Source organism: Jaculus jaculus, chromosome X, assembly GCF_020740685.1.
Source record: "Jaculus jaculus isolate mJacJac1 chromosome X, mJacJac1.mat.Y.cur, whole genome shotgun sequence".
NCBI classification, from domain to species: domain Eukaryota; kingdom Metazoa; phylum Chordata; class Mammalia; order Rodentia; family Dipodidae; genus Jaculus; species Jaculus jaculus.
The window spans coordinates 15850353-15874278 of record NC_059125.1 but is presented as its reverse complement, the minus strand read 5'-3'; the positions used below and the strand labels follow the sequence as shown (position 1 = coordinate 15874278).

Sequence of the window (23926 nt, the reverse complement as noted above, 5' to 3'; positions counted from 1 at the left end):
AGACTGGAGCAGGATGCTTCTCTGGCTGTGTTCTGCAGGATGTGGGCTGAGGAGCCGGCTGACGATTTATGAGGCTTGGAAGAACATGTAGGAAAAAGGAAGCCCATTTTGTTTTGCAGCTGGCTGATGCTAGAAACATCTTTTTGGTATAGGGCCCAACTTTTCTCTTTCCACCCATCAATCTCCATTCCCATAGAACCTTTTCCCAGCCCCCTGGTGACTAGGCTGTCATGAAGTTTCCTTTCTCAATTGAATTTCCTTCACTGGTAGTCCCTGAGAGAGGCCTGGACTCCTTCACTTCCTGAAGAGTTCCAAACTCACCTCCCCTGGCCTTCCTTTCGGGTTCATTTGCAAGTCAAACGGTTAGCTCCTTTGATCTTGGGGCAACTTATACCTACCCAGCTCTCAAGAAACAGTCCCTTAATCTTTTTGTGGTCTCACCCTTTTGAGAATCTAATAAAACCTTTCTGTGAAAAGAAATTCACAAGTGCACATACACATGTAACCACAAATATTTGGACAGTATTGTAAGACAGTCATAGGCTCCCTGAAGTCTGCCTTTGAATCACAATCATAATTGGTATTTTCTCCAACTTTTGACTTAAAAAAATTATTCCTGGTATGAGATGAGAATAACTTTAATAGAAAAATGTCCACTATGAAAATTTACTTCAGATGCTTTGCATCTTGAGTTCATAGCATTTTCTGGTATCCACCAGTGAGACACTTGGCCTTGTGAATTTTTCTGTCACTTCTTTTTGATTTCCATCTGTGAACATTTTCATCACAGGACTACAGGACTTGCAAAAGCAAGCATCAAGCAAGGAAATAACTTCAGATTCATAGAAGGGTTTCATTGAGAATGTGTGTTTATTATAGAGAGTTACTAGAGGTATTTACCCCTTCTCCCTCAAGTGTCCATTGGGTAGGACTCGGAAACTTCCCCAAATATTATAGTAACAAGGGAATTGTTCTACCCTATGTCCCTTTTGATCATATCTTGCTATACCTTTTCCTAAAATACAGCTGCAACTAAAGGCTTCTGGAGCCTGCCATAGCCAGACACTAGATTTTAAGCAGACTTAACTAGGGTCATTTTGAAATCTGAGTTCCAAGCTCCAATAATCCTGTAATTTACTTTAGGATATTTAGTAATAGTGTTACAATATTAGTAAAACAAAAAAATAATTAGCTTTCCTATTACCTACTATTCTATTCATAATCCTAAATCTGTCAATAGAGGTCAGGGATGAATGAAAAATAAATAACAGCATTCAGTAGATTCAAATGAGAATCGTATCAATTTCATTTTACACTGTTCCTGTTTAATTGCACATGTTACGATGAGATGACTATTGTGGTCAAAGAAAGCAAATGTAAAAATGTTTCAATAAAGCTTAAATCACTGTACAAGCCTGGAGCTGGGCTTAATGTGGTGGGGGAATGCTTTCAGCAACATCACAGAGCAGATGTCTGAAATTGCTGCAAACTGCAATTTGGCTGACAACCGAACATCCAACTTGACACAGATTTAATGCTTCAGTAACCTTTTCCAAACAAAAAGGGACTCTGACTATCTTGGTTATTTTGAAGAGGTCACTAATTTTTCCCCGGAATATTAAGAGAACAAAATGTTTACAGAGTAGTAAAATTTTATTACATAAGTTAACACTGGGTCTTGCAAGAATACTAACAATTACTGTTTGGGCTTACCTTTACATTATTGTTGTTGTTATTATTATTGTTTTTGCCAGGATAATAATTGAGAAAGGTGATTTGAAATATCAAGAACACAACACTTGACAATTTTCTTTGGGGGGGATGGTTATAAGTAGGGTGACATGGAGTACACTATTATTATATTATATATATATTATATATATTGTTGGTTGTACACCAGTCATTACCACTTAGTTAGCTGCATGTGGCACAGAAGTTTGCTCAAGCAAGACTATGCTATATTGGTGATCAGGTACAGTTCTTTTCATGAAACACCTGCACAAATATCCTGACTGAAAGTTCACTTTGTCCCAAACTTGTCTGAGTGTTCCATTTTTCACAGGTCCCAACTGAACATATCAAAACAGTGGAACTAGATCATCCCACTACAATGAAGCCAAATGGAGTTTTCTGATTTTGGACATTAGTTTTCATTGCATTTCTCTCATCATCATGCAGCTTATTATAAGATCTTAATTACATTGGGGATTTCAGAGCCTTACAAGGCAACTCATCTTTCTGAAAAACATCGTGCAATGTGGACCCCCTTTGGAAAGGCTGAATGAAGCAGATTCTTAACATCCTTTGTCTCTTCTAACATATTGGACAGAAGGAAGCAATCTTTTCCTTCTTCCCTATAAAATTCTATGTGTTTAATAACTTCGGTGAATGCTTTCAAAATGACTAAAATGAATACATATAAGTACTCCACAATGGTGGCTTTAAGGAATGTGGCTTTTACATTTTACATTTTTTTTTGGAAAAGTCCTCAATTTTAGAGTTTACATAACATATTAAAAGTAGTTTTGAAAAAAAAAACATGGAAAACATTATAAAAGTAAGTTTCATATCTATGTATTAATAATCAGCAGTTCCTTAACATCTATAGTTGTAAGACCATCAATAAATGACAAGTAGAAAGTAGTGTCTTTAAGTTCGCATTTAAATGCGTACATTAGTGAAAACCTTATTGTAATTAAATAAACTTTATAGATACTAGGTAATTCTCCTTTATTAAATCTATTTTAAAGCAATTAACTATGGTTTATTAGGATAAGAGAAGGAACCATGACCTCGAGACAGTAAAAGTTTTCCTACTGGCATAAGGAGCCCTGGTTAGGTTTTGAACAAATCTTGCAATTTTTGCTAGAGTTGTACCATTACCTCTTGTCATTCAATAAAAATATATGCAAAAGATATTCCCTAATGAACAGGATGGATGGACATCCAAGGACAGCTTTTCACATGGAGATTGTGAGAGAAAATATCAGGGGGATAATTCTGGAAAATTAACCCAAACCAATTTTTATTAGATGGCATAAATATCAGATTTCCTTTCAAGATGCTATGATGGGGAAGTATAGTCTATATTTCTATCAAAATAATAACTTTGCCCACCAATGCTGATCACTGTGGCAAACAGTGAAAAGTGGGCTGAGGTCTTTATTTATCACTTCAATTATATGAAGTTAAGATAATATTCCTTTTTTTCCAGATAAGGAAATAGATTCAGAAGGCTTTATTTTGTCAGATGGCAGAGATAGTGAGGGTCAAAATCAGGATTCAAATCTAAGTTACTCTGTAACTACAAATGCATATGATACTTAAGAAAATAATTTGAGAATGCCTGTATCTCTGCTCATATTTTTCATTATCATTTGACTCTATAAATTTTTTGATTTCCTTTTTGATTTCTTCATTGACCCACTCATCATTTAGTAGTGTATTGTTTAGTTTCCATGATTTTGTGTATGCTCTATAGCCTTTCTTGCTACTGATTTGTAGTTTAATTCCATTGTGGTCAGATAGAATGCAAGGAATTATTTCAATTTTCCTGAATTTGTTAAGATTTGCTTTATGTCCTAATATATGGTCTATTTTAGAGAATGTTTCATGTGCTGCTGAAAAGAATGTATATTCTGCAGCCTTTGGATGAAATGTCCTGTATATATCTGTTAGGTCCATTCCTTCTATGACCTCATTTAGTCCTGATGCCTCTCTGTTTATTCTTTCCCTGGATGACCTGTCAATTGATGAGAGTGGGGTGTTAAAGTCACCCACCACCACTGTGTTTGGTGTTATCTGTGACCTTAGTTCTAATAGTGTTTGTTTGACGAATTTGGGAGCCCCCATGTTAGGTGCATATATGTTTAGGATTGTAATGTCCTCCTGTTGGAGTGTGCCCTTAATCAATATAAAGTGACCTTCCTTATCTTTCTTGACTAACGTCGGACTAAAGTCTACCCTGTCTGATATTAGGATAGCAACCCCTGCTTGTTTTCTAGGCCCATTTGCTTGAAACACCGTCTTCCAACCTTTCACCCTAAGATAGTGTCTATCCTTTGTAGAAAGGTGAGTTTCTTGGAGACAACAAATTGTAGGATCCTGCTTTTTAACCCAGTCTGCAAATCTATGTCTTTTCGTTGGGGCATTGAGACCGTTGATATTAAGAGATATTATTGAAAGGTGTGTATTTATGTTTGCCATTTTTGTGTGTGTGTGTGTGTTACTGGTTCTAAAAATATGGAACGCTTCACGAATTTGCGTGTCATCCTTGTGCAGGGGCCATGCTAATCTTCTCTGTATCGTTCCAATTTTAGTATATGTGTTGCCGAAGCGAGCACACTGCTCATATTTTTATCTGACTTTCTTCTCTGTTGGTGAAGATTGATCTTGTAGGTAACAGGATTACTGTCATGGATTTATAGGCTTAAAGGAATGAACAACCCTGTAGTAATGTTCCAGTTGGATCAGCGTCAGCAGCCTCACTGTTTTCCAGTCATCTCTGGTTAATGGGCCATTCTTGCCAACTGTGCATTAAGCAGGGCAGGTTCATAGTGTTCATTGAACCATTTTTATTCATTTTGTCATGTTCACTGTCTTGGGGAAACAAAATACCTTCCCTGGAATCATCCAATGTAAACTTCTGAGCCCAATTATGTTCAGCAGTTTTGCTCTCATTGCATTTCTTCAGGAATGTGCTTTATGAGTTATTACTCTAGACCATGGAGAAATCATGGTTTGGTTGTATGTACCATAGCAGTAGCATGAAAGTCAAGTCAGCCATATTTTAGTCAACTGAGACTTCCTACATTTCAAGTGATAAATACTGAATACTTGTCTTTAGCTGGGAAAGGGTAAAGTGACATCTGGTATTGAGTTTGCCTTCTGGTCTCTACTTTTTACCCTTCCCTCATAGATGCAAATTATCAGTCTTGGAACTTTTAGGCCCTCTCTCACTCTGGGCTCACCCATGGGGCTTGTTTTAGGGAAGGCACGTCAGCTAACACTGGAAAGTATAGGTATAATTAGACCTGCCTTTATACCCTCACAGTTGGAGCCAGGCTACAGAAGGAATGACAGACACAGCAGCAGTGGGGTTGACTAGGTACAAGCATGCCCTGCTAAATTATAGAGCAGGATCTCCTAATTGTCCCGTGCTACCTATAGATGCATGAGGAATCAATATTGTTGTTATATTCTACTTGGGTTCTGTGGTTGCTGGTGATTCAATCAAAGCCAACTGATACAGGGTCTATAAGTCTAGGCAGAAGCTATAAGATAATCTTCTAATGTCTGTTATCAATGGATTCAAGAAAATTTCAGGAGAGATAGAACCACCTATGGTGGAATATGCCACAGGGTGACCTTCAGTGCCACATCTCTCTAGTTTACATGGCATTCTGTAATCCTCACCCCTTGGATGTAGTCAACACCTATGACCGGCTTCTACCAACAGAATATAGCAAAACACAAAGGTCTATCGTCTTTGTGATTATATTCCATTGCATGGAAAAGGTGAAGGGAGTGTGTGGATGTCATGAAGGCCCCCCTAATCAGTTCATTCTGAGTTCATGGGAAGGAAGAGTCTTTTGGGTGGGTCTGACCCAATCAAGTGAAGCCTTTATGCCAGGGTGGCCCAGGGGGTGTATGTGTCCCAAAATAGTTATGAATGTGGACTAATATATGTGCTGATAACTGTTATGCTTCAATGTCAAAAGGTTAGATAGCTCTGCCGTGTGCCTTTTTGGATGGCTTCAGAAGCAGGAAGCTTGAAGTAATGTTTCTCCCTTGTCCTGCTTCCCTCTTAGGCTCTCTTCCTCTTTGCTAGCTTTGAAGAAGTTGCCATGAATTTTCCTACCCAAATAAACTAAATGTTGCCAAAAAACTGAGGGAGCAAGGAAGTGGACTCATCCCTTGTTGGGCCTGTAGATGAAAATATAGCTCAGCCAACTCCTTGATGTCACCACTGTGAAACTCTAAGAACATGCTGGTCATCTATGCTTACCATACCATCCAATAGCAACTGAATTTACACATGATGTTGATTAAATTTGCTAAGTTTTGGGAATTTCATTTCACACAATAAAAAAGATACCATTTTTTTGTAAATTAAGAAAAAATGACTTTAGAAAAACATTACATTCTGTACATGTGCCAAAACTACCCTCTCTGGTATAAAATGACTTGAAATGTTTTGTTTCCCTAGTTACACCATTCACTTATCAAGAGTACACATGTTTTTGACATCCTTTAAATTTCAAGTTTGATATAATTGCTGGCTTAGTTTTACCTAATAAACTCGTAATATCACTGAACATTAAGGAGGCAATTCCTTAAGTGAGGAAGAAAAGACATTTGTTACATTTCCTTCCTCTACTGTGTTTTCCTTTCTATATTATAGGATAGCTGTGTGGGGGGCAGTGTGTCCTAGGCTCTGTATTAGTTAAGTTAGACCTCAGATTTATTATGTAATCGTGTAGATGGTATGTTTACCTTTCTTTAAATTAGGTTTCTCATGTTTAGCTTATGGTACACACACTCAAGATCAGTGAAATATAAGCCCCTATAGTTGGTAAAATGCATTTTAAAAATCATATGTCACCTCTTTGATGGGCAATTTGGCAATGTCAATCAAAATTAAAAGCAAATAATATTCTCCTATCAATTGCACCTCAAGAGGATTATACTGGAAATAAAATTCTCCATGCATGAGAAGGGAAATGTCCAAGGGTATGAATTGAGGCAGTGCTTATGAAGACTGATGAACAGCTGAACAGTAGGTGAGATGAGTAAAGCTGTGCACATCTTTGCAGCAGCACACCACATTGCTACAAGAATGAAATAGCAATTCTTTGTGAGAAACAGTCTCTCAATAATGCTCACATCCAAAACGAGGTGAAGAACTGCATACGTTATGAACATCCCCAGAGACTTTAGAACAACAGCTTTTGCTTGTATATGCATGTGCATGTGTGTGCATGTGCACTTGCATATGGAGGTCACAGGACAACTTCAAGTGTCATTCCTCAGGCACTAGCAACCTTTCTTTAAACTAGGTCTCTCACTGGCTGTGAGCTTACAAAGTAGGTTAGATTGCTGGCCCATGAGCCCCAGGGTTCCCAGGGTTACTCCTATCTCTGCCTATCTCCAGTGCTGAGATTATAAATACATGCGGCCATGTCCAATTTTCTTTTTTGCTATCATACATTCTGGGGGTCAAACTCAGGTGTTCATGGTTATGTCAGCTTCCAGCACTACCATGTCCTTCACTATCCTCCACAGAGCTCCCAAGTTTGCTTCAAAGTTGCCCACCTAAGCACACTTACAGGTATGACTCCCTCTGCTCCATAGGGTAAAATCTAACTATGGAGTGTCTTGGGTGAACTACTGAGGTCCAGTTCCTGCCTATGAGCTTGCCTTAACTTACTGGTAACTGAGGACATACTTCCTGAAACCAGAGTTGACACCCTGAATCTAGTTCTCACTTGTCCAACTACCTTCCCTTCCTCACTGAACTCTCCAGCCAAGTTTCATCAGATAATATCTACAGGCATGCCCGGCCAGTTCAAATCTATGTAGTTTTTGCTTGTGTCCATACAGCTGTCTGCCAACTTTTACCTCAAGATCCCTTCTATTTCTTCTCCTTTCCCGCCCTATCTCCTGTATTCTCTACCTGCTCACAAGCTTCTCCAAACTGTACTTGATAAGACATTTGATGACATTTCCTTGTTCACTTAGAAATTACACATTCTTGGAAAATGGCAAGATTTTAGAGAAAACTTCCAAGGCAACTCTGTTAGGGATAGGAAGGTAAGGGAGCTGTTTGTAGGAAACTGAGGAAAGCAGTTATAATGGAGGAAGGAGGGTAAACACTAGTTTGTGTGGCCATCTGCATCTTAGTCATTTTGAAACTAGTGCCTTTCTGGGTCCCATTTTAAATTAAGCTTCAACCAGATTTCTATGCTAAATATCTCATTCCTCAGAATTACTTGCACTAGCAGAGAATGGTGTGGTTAAGAGCGAAAAGGTTTGTATAACGAAAGCATTGATATGGATGTATTCAGAACCTTTTTCTGTTGAAAAGTGTCTGCTATTGTATTTCAATTTAGCATATTCCATTTTTTTGTGCTAAAAAATTTCAAACTTGATCCCCTGAAAATGCATTTCTCCAGGTCATTTGTCATTTGCTCAACTCAATTTAGATAACTATTATCAACCTTCTCTGGCCAAGTATAACTGTTTGAGATCATAAAATTATCCATCATGCCAAATATCAAATGGGCCTCTGTTAGAAAGGGGCCCCTCTGCATTTCAGGTAAGCCTAAAGGTTCTTCCTAGGAGGCGCCCATTACTAATTAACATTTGAATTGACAGCCCTAGATAACCTCTGTAAGGGACCCTTGAACTACTCACTTTACTAAATCCTCTCTTTTTTATTTTTGAAAACTGTGAAACAACTTAGAAAAAAATTCAATTAAAACACATAAAATTAAATATAGAATATAATGACTAAGAATGTAATTACCACTCAGAAACTGTCACCAACCGTGCGAATCCCGTATGTTTTTTTTGCCAGTGACTTTCTCCCTCTCGTTCAAGAGATAACCATCATCCTAATTAGCATTTATACATTTAATAAAATAGTTCATTTTATCTTTAAGTTAGGAAGCAATCAATGGATTCTCACTGCATCTATTTGGTTGCCAGATTCTTTCCTCTAACAAAGTTTGTAAGATCTGTCCATGTGGCCTGCTAGTAGTCATTAATTGCATTGACATGTGACAAGCTATTTTGACTAGTGCAAGCCAAATAAGTGCCATCACTTGCTTTGGAAGGAAATAGAAACATACACACACACACACACACACACACATACATGGTATGCTTTTTCTTTCCTCATCTTCTTTTGACATTTATATTCAAAAGTACAGCCTATCTAAAAACAGCTATCAAATCAAGAAGTAAACAGGCCATAAATACTCACTAACGACATTGGCTTGTCCGGTAAATATGGTGTACTGAAGCTCATAGGAGACCACACTAAACTCGTCATCTGAGGTCCAGTGGACGGTGATGGTATCATATGAAGCTGTGCAGAGCTCTTCTCTAATTGTGGGAGGGTTGGGAGCTGTGGATATCAAGAACGCTCATCAGTGGAACAGCAGACCCCTCAAACACCATTTTGGAGATGGTTAATTGTTAAAGAAAGCTTTTCTAACCAGTTTCATCAGGACTAACTATCCTGTAGATAGAGATTTGGATCCCCAAAACCTTTAGTTGGCTGCTAATGGTATTTTTTTTTTTTTTTTTGACAAGCAGTGGGGCTAGAGCCAGCCAGTATGGCATTATGTCCACTATCATGAGATTATGTTGTGGAGATTTAGGAAATAGTTATCTCTTAAGTGTGAAGAAACATGTTAAACAAAAAGTAAGGAAGATGAACTTTTATTCATTCACTTTGGGGATAAGGGTGGGGTTGAAAAACTTTTCCAGTAAAGTGCTTCATGTTTTAGGTGTTTCAGGCCAGACAGTTGTTAGAACTCTTCAACCCTGTCACTGTGTCTTGAGAGCAAATGTAGCCAATCAGTACACAAATGAATGTGGCCAATTTCCAATAAAACTTCACTCACACAACAGTCAGAGGGTCATATTTAGCCTGTAACAAAAAGTTTGTCAACCTCTCTGATCCCCATAGTATAAGTTGAAAAACTGTGATATTTTCATTTACAGTAAATCAACAAACTAATTGAAAATTTCCTTTCATTAGCTGTTTGGGTGTCTTGTTTAAAATTATTACTGCATCCCTATTTTCTTCAATTTATTGGTGATATTTTAAATTAAGATTGTGATTAACAATCAATCATATCTAAGAAATGAATTTTCATTCTCTGAGGAAACCATGATTCCTTGGAATTTGGTTAACTTTTCACTGAGAAGGTTGTTGTTTTATTTATTTGACATCTTCTGTAGCAGACAAATCAATTCCTACCAAAATGATGATCTCTAAATGACTTCCACTGGATTCACTGCAAAAACCAAGTTTATGAGAAGAATATACAAGGAAAACAAAGACTAGGCAGTAAGTGTTTTGTGTTGGCAATATTCTTTTAGAGAAGGGCTGGGAATTTATGGTTGTGGGCCAAATGTGGTCCACTGCGCATTTTTGTAAATAAAGTTTTATTGGAACACAGCCAGGTACATTCAGTTATGTACTGTCTGTGGCTGCTTTCACAGAACAGCAAAGTTGAGTTGTTGCAACCATATGGCCTGGAAAGTCTAATATATCTGCCATCTGGCCTTTCTCAGTCAAAGTTTGCTGATCTGTGGTTTAGAGAAATGATCCATGGTTTTCTCTTTTACTCTTCTGTATACCAGAGCTGAACTTCAAAAGGGGAAACATGTTTGCATTCTGCAGATTTGAAACAACCTTTACTTACGCAATTGACAAAGCTTTTCTGCTCTAGATTAGAAATGGTAAATCCTAAACAAACCCCAAACGGGGGAATATTTATGGGAAGGGTAAATTTAAAATTCAATTTTAGCAGCCTGCATGTTACCACCTGCAAATACATCTGAGGAAAGTATCATAAACATCAAATTTGGTGTGTTGTCAATGAGCTCAGCTTTGCCTGCTGGCTACTGAATTCCACAGAGATCATACATTAAGAAAGGCAGGTTCAGCTGGGTGTGGCAGCAGGGTCATCAGTTCGAGGCCACACTGTGCTATTATGTAGCAACATCCTGTATCAAAATAACAAAACCACAAAATAAAAAACAGAAAAGAAGGAATGAAGGGCTCTAAATAACCCTTCAAGCATTTTTTTTTCTGAAACATGTATTTGAAAATCTGTCTCCTGAAGCACCCACATGCAAAACTTAGTATCATGTGGTACAGTTTGGATATGCATGAATTAGTGACATCAATCAGGAAATGCATTCCATGCTGTGTCATAATATGTCCTTGTTATTGTCTGTGTGGTCTCTGTTGTGTGCGATCACCCCTGCATGGATAAATGAAGGAAAACGTATTTTTTCATAATTCACTGATTATTTTCCCCCATTCAAATAGTCTAGAAAGGTTTTGTCCTTCCTACATTACAATATCTGATTAAATATAAAGAAAATGTAAGTTGAAAATAGTCAAGTAGCTGTGGGGCACATGGCAGTCGCTGCAATCAGGAAGGAAATGTCACCTCCACGGGTTATTAACTTGACATACCACTTAGAGGCATGTCATAGGCAAAAAAAAAAAAAAAAAAAAAAAAAAAAAAAAAAAAAAAAAAAAAAAAAAACTTGTTTGCACAGCCAGGAAAGCTAACCCTGTTTTGATTGTAAACTCAATTGGTTTGTCCTGCAAAGTCAATACCTAATTTACTGTAAATGAGAAGTGCAGCATGCTGCCAATTTCAATACTCACAGAATCAGCACCAAACACCACACAAGGAACGGTGGGCTAAAATGCCACAAACACTTCGTTTCCTGCTTATAAATGTTGAATAAACTATTTGGACTTGGCAATATCAGCCAAGCATTGTATGTTATGGCCGGGATTGATGTTATGTCTAGAAGTGGACTAACTTTGTGCATAGGATTGATGGTTCAGAAGGCAAAGGAGCAGGTAACCCATACGGCCTTTAGTTTGGCATAAATAACCATCACAACAATATATGGCAAACCTGTTCTAATTCAGTACAAACTGCTTTTACTTTTTCAATTTTCCTTTTAGTTAATAATTTTCTGTTTCTATAGAAACTAAAATGGAGATTGACCTTGATGTACTATCAAATCAATAGTGGGAAATGAGGATGCATTTTTGTTGATAAGGCACTGGTTTAGTACAGCATGCCAGTGTGCCTGGGCAAATATTTAATTCATTATTTTCCACTGACCTTGGGAATGATTTTGTGATATGGATATGGTCCAAGAGATATAGTGGAAGTTTTCTCAGTAGGTGTTTTTAAAATATTTTATTTTTACTTATTTATTTGAGAGAGAGAGAAATAGGCATGTAGAGGGGCTGGAGAAATGGCTTGGTGATTAAGGTATTTGCTTGCAAATCCAAAGGACTCCAGTTTGATTCTCCAGGGCCCATGTAAGCCAGATGCACAAGGTGGCCCATGCATCTGGAGTTTGTTTGCAGTGGCTGGATGTCCTGGCTTGCCCATTCTTTCTCTCTCTCTCTCTCTCTTTCTGCCTCTTTCTTTCTCTCAAATAAATAAGATATATATTAAAAAAAGAAACAGACAGGTAAAAAGGTAGAGAAAATGGGCACACCAGGTCCTCTAGCCACTTCAAATGAACTCCAGATGCATGGGCCCCCTTGTGCATCTGGCTTACGTGGGTCCTGGGGAGTCAATCCTGGGTCCTGGGGAATCAATCCTGGGTCCTTTGGCTTTGCAGGCAAGCATGTTAACCACTAAGCTATCTCTCCAGGCCTCTCAGTAGGTCTGTTGAGCAAGACTTTTGGTTTGGCGGTAAAGCCAAACTTGGATGGCTGAGTTTTTTGTCCGTCTGTCCTCCTCTATCCTCATCTCTTGGCCTAACACTGCAGCATGATGCATTAAGTAAAGCAGTCAAGTTGTGATCATGTGAAACGATCAAGTAAAGATGTAAGAGCAGGAAGAGAGAAGGTAGTGTCTGAGGTCAGCATCTAGTCATAGCCCTGTATGGCTCTATCCCCCTGGACCCCACCCCGTGGCTTAAACACTCCTTGGTGACCTTACTCATTGTCAGCTGCATTTGAGGGGGGAGTGGTTAAGATAGGGTCTTTCTCTAGCCTAGGTTGACCTGGAATTCACTATGTAGTCTCAGGGTGGACTAGAACTCACAGTGAGTCTCCTACATCTGCCTCCCAAGTGCACACATTAGACGTGTGCACCACTACACCTAGCCTAGCTGAATTTTTATGTTGCTTGCAACCAAACTAATTCCTAAATGATATAACAACAAAGAGGAGAGAGAAAGAACGAGAGAGAGAGAGAGAGAGAGAGACAGAGAGAGAGAGAGGGAGGGAGGTGTATCAGCATGTACATGCCACGACGCATATGTGGGGATCTGGAGACAACCTCAGGGTGTTGGTCTTCGCTTCCACCTTGCTTGAGACAGCATCTCTATTGTCATTTTCCACTGGGAAGGCCAGATTTGCTGGCCTAGGAACATCAGGATACTCCTGACTCCTATGCACATTGTTGTGGATGCATTGGAGTTACAATGAATAGCTATATGCAGGTGCTAAGGAGTCTGATGTCAGGTCAGCAGGCTTTTGGAGCAAGTACTTTTAACCACTCAGCCATTCCTCCTCAGCCCTGAACAAAGGGGATGTTTAACAGAATGCCATGATGGAAAACAGCTCAGCCAGGAAAAAAAAAAAAAAAAAAAAACTAGACCAATATAATAGCTATGAGTTACATGTGGCAGTTCAAGTTTTAATTAGATTCAATTAAAGTTAAATAAAAGTAAAAATTCACTAGTCATATTTTGAATTTTCAACAGGTGCATGTTCTTAGTGGCTAATATACTGGACAGTGTATATACCAGAGACTTCTATCATTGTAGAAAGTTTTATTGGATGGTGCCAGTATAAATAAATCTCAAAATCAATAGATAACCAGAGAAGGCACTATATCTGTATTTATTTGAAACCAATTTTGGTTCATTAGTATAAATAAATGCTTTTTGAATCAGTTTCTTTCTTCATTAGTGAGTGCAATATATTTGAAAGGGAGGATTATGTAAAATAAAGAGAAGTCTGTAGGATGATTCAGTCACTTGAAAATGGTCAAGAAAGGCTATAAACAGCCAGCTTGCGGGGGGGGGGGGTGCTCTGGTCGTCTGTGTACAATGCTGGTTGAATAAAGACCTCCTTGCTTTGTATCCATAGGCTATAACCACACAGTGTTCTCCCTTTCTGGTTCCATCTTCCCTCATTCCTTTCTCACAAGCATGCACACAAACATTTGGAAGGGCAGAGGTAGAAGGACTGCTATAAGTTCCAGGTCAGCCTTGGCTAAAAAAAGATCCTACTTCAACAACAACAAAAAGAAAGAAAAAGAAGAAAAGAACAAAGGAAGAAATGAAACTAAAACCAGGCTTGTGGTTTTTGGAAGTTTCTATGTCTTAAGTATAGGGTGCACCTGGTTTCACTGTCCCCATGGCGTTCTCTTGCAGTCATAGATACTTGACTTCACAATGATCTATGTAGTCCACATTCTTTTTAGCAACCAGCATGTTCATTTTCTGCTTTAGGTGTTAACAGCGAAGAAGTTTGCATTCACCACTCAGATTGGGAATAGATAGCAGTTGTTATTGTCCATTTTTTTTTGTTGGTGGTGGTGTTTTGACAAAAGAGGGTGGAAAGTGGGAGGGAGGGAGTAAGGGAAGAAAGGAAGAAAGAAAAAGAAAAGAAGAATAAAAGCACAGGACTGAGACCTGGCACTGGGAATTTCCATGTGATTTTTGTCATGTTTTCCAGGGTTATATTTGCCAGCATGAAAGTCAGTATTTATTTTACTTTTTTGAAATATTTTATTTATTTATTTACAAGAGGAAGAGAGAGAGAGAGAGAGAGAGAGAGAGAGAGAGAGAGAGAGAGACAGAGAGAGAGACAGAGAGAGAGAGAGAGAGAGACAGAGAGAAGAGAGCACGTGGGCATGCCAAGGCCTTGGCCATTATAAATTTGAGACACATATACCGACTACTTTGTGCCTCTGGCTTTAGGTGAGTAATGGGGAATCAAACCGGGGCTGGCAGGCGTTGCAAGCCCACTGAGCAGTGTCCTCATCCCTAAAATTTAGTCTTTTAGTATAAAATGCTTTACAAAAATTTGATGTAGTGAAGATTAAGATACGGTCATAAATAAAAGAGACCTGAAAACAGAGTAGACACAGTCAATCAGCTGCCATTTTTTCCTCTACTAATATACAGTGTGAGTCAAGTGCTTTTATAACATGAAATAAAATCTCCCATGAAGCCTTAAGTTGTCTTTTTGATAGCCAGGAGTGTTATACCTTTAGCTCCCAACTTCCACATTTATAGGAAAATGGTGTTAAATACACTTTTATCAATGGAGTTTCCCTTTTCTTCTCTTGTCCCCAATTTATACTTGGACTTTTTTTGGTTAATAGAGTTCATACAAATCATTTATGAGAATGTTAACATTTCAAAGTTAAAAGCACACACTGGATATTAGAAATAGCTGACCTGGTTGCAATGTGTATGTATTACTGAATTTACACAATATCTAAATATGTATATATAAAAGACAATACCTGTAAGGTAATCCAGACATTCTAGCAATTTCTTCTCTCGGGAAAAATCTAAGGCAAAGGTGTCAAATGTGTCATTGAGGTTAATTTCAGGAATTAAGACCTGGGAAGATGCAGTTGCCATGGAGACTCTGTAATTAAAAAAGAAAACTATTTAGAAATGTCAAAATGGCTCTCACTAACATTATAGAAGAAGTAAAAAAAAAAAAATTAGTGGAAAGTTTATCATTTTTTGAAAAACATGCCATCTCTGCATGGTATAACACTGTAGTACTAAGCACATGAATGCAAGCTTAAATAAAAAGCAAAGGAATGGGGCAAAACAACAGAATGCCCTCTCTTTAAACATCAGAAAAAAAAAATCCCCAGGGAGGCAAAAGAATCTTCATATTTCATGTTGCTAGATATTTAACAGCCTAGCCTAGTCCCATCTAACCCTAGCAAGAAGCACATAGCTCCAGGCATTTCTTCACACATCTGTCCGAGAAACTGTTTGTTCCTTTCAGACTCAACTCTACTTCAAAGGGAAGCCTCCAAAATTTCAAACTGCATAAAAGGCAAAGGGGAGATTAAAAAAGAATGTTTCCAGATATTGGATTAGTTTAATCAATTACTAGCCTCTCTCAAATAAACATTAAAAAGGACTTTTTGTCTGGCGCTTTTTCAATTTTTTTGCACCATATTCCCAACAGATGGCATGGAAAATATTCATGAGCTTTCTTACAAGTTCCCCGAGTGGATGCACTGCTTCTCCTCCTAGCTTCAGTTTTCTGGTTAAAGTTCTCATGTATAATCTATAAAGCAAGGTGTATGCGCCAGTTCTTTCTATGTGCTCGCAACTTGATTTGGAAAGTTCAGTTATTAATAGCAGAACATTGTAACTGTTCACAAATGCCAGTTGTTCCCTTAAAAATCAAGAAAACTGGACTAAAAAATTCTACCTCTGAGCATAGAAAATGATGTTGTACTTGTAATTTTACTGAGTTTGATTTTGTTAAGCTCTGTAAGCATTAGGGCACTGAAAATTTTTGTACAAAGAAACAACTTGAACTAACTTACCTCTACATTGAGTCAATTATTTTCTTATAAAGAGCATTGATGTTCATTTTAGAGGAGGACCTAGAGCTAGCTGGCAGTAGCCAGAAGAATTTCAGGTGTGCATTCTTCTATATCATGTAGATAATTATCATACCAGTTATCTCAATGTTTATATATACTCTTCATTCTTTCAATGACCCTAAAAACTTTGGACTTTACAAAGATCCTATATATTGGCTATAAAAATTATACCCAGGGGGAGCTGGGCATGGTGGCGCATGCTTTTAATCCCAGCACTTGGGAGGCAGAGGTAGGAGGAGCGTCGTGAGTTCAAGGCCACCCTGAGACTATATAGTTAATATTTAAGGACCATTTGTATGAACTATTCAGACTAGGTAGACCCATTAAATTGTACATGTTAAAATACATAAATTTATTTCGTAAATTTCACATTAGTGAGAAAAAAAATACAAGCACAAAATACAGTATCAATAGTTGTCTTTCTGTCAGATGTTCAGTGTAATCTAGAGAGGGGAGGAGAATCTTTAATCCACGGTGTCATAGATGGATCCATAGATGCAAGTATGAAGAGATATAAGCTCTGAAATGAAAGCTTCACGGGTGTGAAGGAGAGCAGACAGTCTAACTTTTCCTGATTGGTTCACCAAGAATCAGGAAAGGACAGTCCTATGGATTTTACTGACTAAATATTGTGCCCAGAGGAATGGAGCTAATTATTGATTCTAACTACTGCTCATTTAGATGCATGTATACGGGGAGGGCTGCTAATCAAATTGGAATTTCAACAAGTATCCAACAAATGTATGTTTATGAAGCCCTTATGGTAAACTATATACCAAAGACCCTAACATATTTGCATCATTGAAGAAAATTTAGAAGAAATGAAATGATGCTATTTGAACTCCCCCGAAAGAGATTTCAAACTGAAACTTTTATTGAATTCAGCTCGTTTCATAGTGTCCAACAGGGACAATTTAACTGAGCTTTTAGAAAGTGTTGAACTTGAAATTGCCATGCTGATCACATGCAACTCAGGTAATGTTTCAATAGATTAGGCTGCTGTGAACATGGATAATCAGGCTTTAAGAGTTTCCTCTGCTCAGTAGCAGGGGCCTCTTTCTTCAGGCACATGTATCAATGTGTTTTGTCCCAAAGATTCCTCTGTTTCTATAGTGCACAGTTAAATAGTGCATGATTTTTGTCAAGCATGTTAAAAGTACCATGTTGATGGTGGGAACCTTGAGTGGGGAAACAAGGTTTGATAGTGCCTTGCCTTGGAGGCAAGACTGCCGGAAAGAATCTTGGAGATTACTGCAGCTTTTAACACCTGCACATTCTCTTTCCTTAGTGGAAGGAAAAGATGCTTATCTTTGGCGACAATTTCAAACTTTCAATTGGAGTTAACAGGCGAGGGGAAATCTGCCAAATTCAACAGTTCAGGCTATGTTTTTATTTTTCTTTCTCAAGTTCTTGTTGCCCATCTTCTGGCCTTTGAGATAATCTGTCAACATTCACTAGAGCTGTTAGTGCTAGGCTACTTTCTAAATACCTTGTTAGTGTGTGTGTGTGTGTGTGTGTGTGTGTGTGTGTGTATACATGTGCATATGTAGGTGTGGGTGTTAATGTCTTTTATGCTAGAACAACATAGGTATTTTTTTTCATTATTTCTTTTGTAAAACTTTGTGGATATTTCTTGTGTTAACCTCTTCTTAACAGCCTTGCATACCCGCTTGATGCTTATAAGGTTGTTGCCCTGTTTGTTTTACTATCTCTAATTTGTATGATACTCGTTTGGTAGTGAGCACACAGGGTCAGTTTTCCAAAAGGTGAATATGTCTAGGGCCACACTATTTGTAGGCATTCTGCCAAGCACCATACATCACCATGGTCAAACCGAGTTAGATATCACAGTCACAAAATGTGTCTGACTTTGGTCAGATCTGGATTTCCCGAACACATTTGGCCTTAGAAATGTGGTGCTATTATAAAATTAACACCCTACAGACTGTACTTTAAAACCCAGGCATACAATGTTCTCTGATACTAAGAACTAAACAATTTCTTTCCAGAGTTACTAAATGGAGTTCTCAGCATTACCTTTTGGAAATGTCTGTCAGATGCTTGAACTATATGTTGTAGTAAGGAAAAGAGGGATCCCCTCAAAATAGACAAAATCTTAGATGCTGTGAGAATACATTCGATTTAGAGGTAACTTTTTTTTGCCACTTGATAAAAATAATGTCCTGATGATGAACTTTATGATGTCTGGGTTTGGTGAAAACTGCTCATGTGACATAATATTTAAAAGTTCCCTAAGCAATAACAAAGAACTGTGTATTATGGTAGCTTGATAATGTAGTGTGTGACATGTTATGTTCACACCCATCTAATGAGCAATAAGTGAGGCAATTTGCATTTGTTACACATTCATCTTGGAACAAGAGCTAGGCTAATGGTTTTCTGCAGTGTTTCATTGTAATTTTACAACCACAGTACTAGGAGGGAATAATTGGCCTATGTGTAGAGTAATTGACTCATTCATTCATGTCAGGTACTTGGTAGTGTGAGCTGAGGCTGTAACACTTCAACACAATGGTTGCCATTCCTGCCTACTAGGAGCATATAAGCAATCAGATGCAGAAGTGCTAATGAGTAGTCCCAATGCTGTCTATGTTTGTTCTTGGTTTCACACTTGAATAGAAGTGACTTGGAAGTAGATAGGAGCCAAAAACAAGACAGATAGCATAGGAGACAGAACTCCAATGTTAGGCCCTAGCCTAGCTAAATGTGTTCAGTTACAGGTTGAAGAAAAGAGGCAGGCCGACAGTAGCATTGGAAAAGCCACACAGCAGAGGTCAGCTGATATGCTTTAGCATGAAGACATGCATATAGCTAGAACTTATAGTGCCTATGATTCTGAAGAGGTGTTTGTGTGGATAGTTATTCTGAGCCCATTTTCCAAGTAGAAAATCCCCTTTGCACGGTGAATTCAGCAATAGAACTGACGAGGTTGAATGTTTCTTCAGTATAAAAATTACTCATCTCTATGCATGAAAACACCTATACCAATTCTGGTAGATCTAATGAGAATCACTAGGCTGGGTTTGGTATAGCCCATGCCACATCTCTCAGAAAGAACCACATTTCCAAGTGGCAATTCTGGGATTTGAACCCAGCTCTCCCAACTACTTGTGTTCATCCAGTCACCATTTACTATATTCCAACTGATGGAAAGATAAAGGATTAGGAGCTAACCAACACGAATGGCACCTAAGGAATGGGGATGATCTGGGATTGCAAAGAGGGACATATGACTTACAGCTGATTTTTCTAAGCACTGTGTATTCAAAATTGCCAGGAGCACATTCTTTATGGAAATAGATATTAGTTATTTTTCTATTCCAGAAAAGATGGAGTTGTTACAAGGCAAGCTGCATAGGACTGGATCTGTCTACCAAATCTAAGGGAGATCAAATGTGGGCAATCACATGTACATTTAAGTGATGGGTTATATGTCAAATTTAAGTCTCCACTCAGTACAAATAGTACAGGGTCACTCTCCTATTAGGCGAGTTTATTCAGTTGATGCCACATCTGGGTACGCCTCAATTCATAGAAAAGACATGTCCTCTCAGATCCCACTTGGGATCTCTGGCCTTAGTGCAAACAGTGTCGTTGCCACACTGGAAAGTAGTGGTGGCTAAAATGTTGTTGTTGTTTGTTTGTATTTTGGCAGTTGTGTTTGTGGGGGGGGGATAGGCACATGTGTGTGCAGATGTGTTCATTCCAAATGTATGCATGTGGAGACCAGAGGAGACTATTAAATGTCTTCCTCCATTGCTCATCTGTGTATTTCCTTGAGACAGAATCCTTTTTTTTTTTTAACCTGGAGCTGCCATTTTCATGAACTCCACTGATCGTCTGGTCTTTGCTTCCCACAGGATTGGGGTTATATGTATGCATGGCCATGCACAGGTGTTTATACAAGTGCTGGAGAATGGAAGCCAGGGCCTTGTGCTTACATGGAAAGCACTCTTAGCCACTGAGCCATCTCCCCAGCCTTGGTGTGTAAAGTTTTTACTATTAGGATGAACAATGAGAATTTGGGTGTGGGTTATGTATGTATGCAAACAATTTTACAGCGGGAACCTAGGAGTCATGAGTAGAGAAACTCTTACACTGGGGGAGACAATTTAAGGACATAAAAGGAATGCTAGTTAGTTGTTATGATGCCCTGAAGAAGAGGTAATGTCTAATTAGTTACAAAAAAATTTCTCCTCAAATATAAGAAATAACACAGTGAAACTGTTTGGCCAATAGATTAGAGTTGTGAAAATGCTATGTACCACTCTTATAGAACAATTAAATATAAATATTGATGCCTATGTCTGAAGCATATTTGGAGAATTATCCCAACATAGTAAATCAGCAACTACTCACTGTTAATTTCCTTTCTCTCTCTTTTTAAAAAATATTTATTTGAGAGAGAGAGAGAGAGAGAGAGAGAGAGAGAGAGAGAGAGAGAGAGAGAATGGGTGCGCCAGGGCTTCCAGCCTCTGCAAACGAACTCCAGACGCGTGCGCCCCCTTGTGCATCTGGCTAACGTGGGACCTGGGAAATCGAGCCTCGAACCAGGGTCCTTAGGCTTCACAGGCAAGCATTTAACCACTAAGCCATCTCTCCAGCCCCCTTTCTTTCTTTTTGTAAATACTTTATTTATTTATTAGAGAGAGAGAAGGAGAGGGAGGCAGATAGTGAGAAAAAGGGCATGCCAGGGCTTCTAGCCACTGCAAACAAACTCCAGATGCATGTACCACATTGTGCATCTGGCTTATATGGGTTCTGGGGAATAGAACCTGGGTCCTTAGGCTCCATGGACAAGCACTTTACCTGCTAAGCCACCACTCTGGCTCCTTTCTCTTTCCTTGAAGAAATTCAAGTCATAAGATTGTGAGCACCCCCCTTTCCCCCATAGCCATGGGCTAGTAAAGGAGCACCTGCAGCCAGTTTGTGAATAGTTTCATTGGCTCATAGTCACACTTAAGTGTTCCCATATTCTGTGTGGCTATGGTAGAGCTACACGGGCAGGAGTTGCCTGGCTATGGCAGAGAACTTAAAACCGGCAAAGCTGAAAATGTTTAGTTTCTGATCTTTTACAGAAACAGCTTACTGATCACCCTAAGACAAAGACCAGTTTATGAACGAGCCCCGTGAGTTCTTTTAATGGTAGGATTCTATTATTTTGCACAAAGGGTGGTTGAAAATTAGAATGAATGCAAAGTCAAGGCCTTTAGTGTTGCCCATGCATTTACTTGGTGTTGGTTGTACCCAGCCTAGCCTAGTGCTTTTCTTTGGATCCACGGGAATTGTTACAGGTGTCTGCACCCAAGGAAATGAGTACTTTTTTATGCCAAACAAGTAAATGAAATGAAAGGATAATTGTATTTGCCAGTTTTACTGCTGAACTGACCTTTCAGATAACATCATTTCTAACTTTCCTCCCTTGGAATCAAGGGTATTTAAAAAGAAGGCAGGATGAGGTTGACAGTTTGGTCCTTTCTCTTCCACATGAGTCAGCCTTGACCTTGTCAGGTGAGGCCAACCTTCTTAACCAAGTAAAAACAAGTCTACCAGTGAACAACACCTGTGTGGTTGTTTTCTTTTGACAAATGAAAACTGCCATGGGAGATAAGATTCCCTTTGATGTTTGTGCCTGCGCTTCTATTCTTTGTTACCAAGTGCATGATAACATCAAGTCTGAGAGTCACAATATATGCCTTTCTGTGCCCCGCCTCTCCACATACAAACAAATTGATTTTATTCTTTCTAACTGGTGCAATGCTTCTGCCAAGGCCTTGAAGTCCAGGCTGTTATTGAAAGTGCTTTGTCATATCAAAGGAAAGCATCCTTAGCTGGAACAATTCAGTGCTAAGCTTCTAGTGTCTCTCATATTCAGCCTTGAAAATGAAAACAGAAGCAAGCAATCAAACCTAGATACAACTGACCAGCAACTCAAGAACTTCCCAGTACCCAGCGGGACTTACCTCTCGGTGATATTCTTGGCTGTCTGTAGAAAACGGGCGTGGTCATTCTCTTTCAGAGAGTGTTCTGCTTGGGAGATGAGTGAGGCTGACCGTTCAATGCACTGTTTACAGTTTGCAATCTGCTGAGCCAGTTTGCGGAGCCTCATCACCTTGAACAAAAGAGGCATGGAGACACATGGTCATATGATGGGCCCACTGGGAGAAATGGCATTGGGCTAGACCCTTCTGAGGTGTGGCATCTGTAGGGTATGAGTCGTTCTTTCCATGAGGGTAAAAAAAGCAGAGAGATCAGGGAGAAATCTGGACAGCTCAGTATGAACTCTTGTCTTAGAAAAACTTTATATCCTTGAAGAAGCACCGCCAACAAATTTCTATGAGGAATCACTGAGGGCTGAATCGCTAATTACTTCCCTGTAGAGAAAAAAAAAATATGGCGTGCCCAGTGGTAAGTTTACAATGGGTCACTAGATCTTTTCCCTCTCTACTATGCCACATAATTACTCCAGGATCACAGGGAGCCCTGGAACTTTCTCTAACATCAATTTTCAGCTATGTGGTCAAGAAAATTAACCAGAGGCTTCTGGTAAAGAGGGCAGAATAGGAGCCACACCAAAGAAACTGGGGGCATAATAGACAGCATATTCTTCTATCAAAAAGTGAGGGCATATAAGGAATTATTGACTTATGTGAGACCCCAGCAGAGAATAGGGAGAGCTGGATCTTCTAGCAATCACACAACCATTGAGGATCAGCCTCCAGCCAGCCACTGGACAGAACTTCATGAGGTCCTACCTGAGCCAGCAAGGGCAGAGCTACTGGGAAGGGATTCTCTGACTCACAGTGGCCTTGTGAAATCAAAATTCCTGAAGCAGACAACAGGGACCAGCGGGGCAGCTCCAGAAAAGTTTGCAGGATGTTACACAGCCTTTCCCTGCCCCATCTACTAGCACAGGGAACCACTGGAGACCCGAGGATGCCAAATGATCTGAGCCACCTCCTTCTACACAGGCTCTAGCACAGCCGATCTGAAGAGAAGACATACCCACATAACCAGCTGAGTTAAGCCCACAGGACACCAAAGAGGGAACCAGCTCTACAAGCAATGTAGGTGAGACAGAAAGCCACCCCCAAAGGTGACAGGACTGTTTTCCACTGGGGCAATGCATACTCCATAGCCAGGCATATAGGCGTGCATTGGAAATACTAATTGTACCTTTCACATGAGGACATGTTACTAAAGAAAAAAAAAAAAAAAAGCCCAGAAAAGGAAAGAAGTCAAAACCCAGCACACTAGGACAAAAATACTGATATGTTAGATCTAATTCATATACTTTTACATGAATTAAATTCTACTCTTAAATAAGTTTTGTGTTGGGGTTAATTCTTTTCACTTTGGTATTTGTCTATATTGCCTTTTCTAAATTCCTTTCTTTCTTGGAGGCAGGGTTTTACTGTGGCCCAGGCTGACAAGGAACCTGCTGAAGCCATGGAATCTTAGCCTTCCAACTGATGGGATTAAGGGTGAGAGTCACCCTACCCACACCTTTTAGGGTATTT

At 39.1% G+C, this 23926-nt stretch overlaps 1 protein-coding gene and 1 non-coding gene across 8 annotated transcripts in view; both read right to left on the bottom strand.

The window, feature by feature from the left end:
• Mid1 (midline 1) overlaps positions 1-23926 on the bottom strand; it is a 394404-nt gene that overhangs the window by 24478 nt on the left and 346000 nt on the right. For all 7 annotated transcript variants that reach the window (XM_045140323.1, XM_045140325.1, XM_045140327.1 and 4 more), the window contains exons 5-7: positions 22370-22518; positions 15270-15397; positions 8987-9130 (exon numbers count right to left, since the gene is read on the bottom strand). In XM_045140323.1, the coding sequence (XP_044996258.1) occupies positions 8987-9130; positions 15270-15397; positions 22370-22518 (421 nt within the window). The remainder of the gene's footprint in view (positions 1-8986; positions 9131-15269; positions 15398-22369; positions 22519-23926) is intronic.
• On the bottom strand, positions 4237-4343 carry LOC123456792. Its single transcript, XR_006634670.1, has one exon. It is a non-coding gene; the product is annotated as a U6 spliceosomal RNA (small nuclear RNA).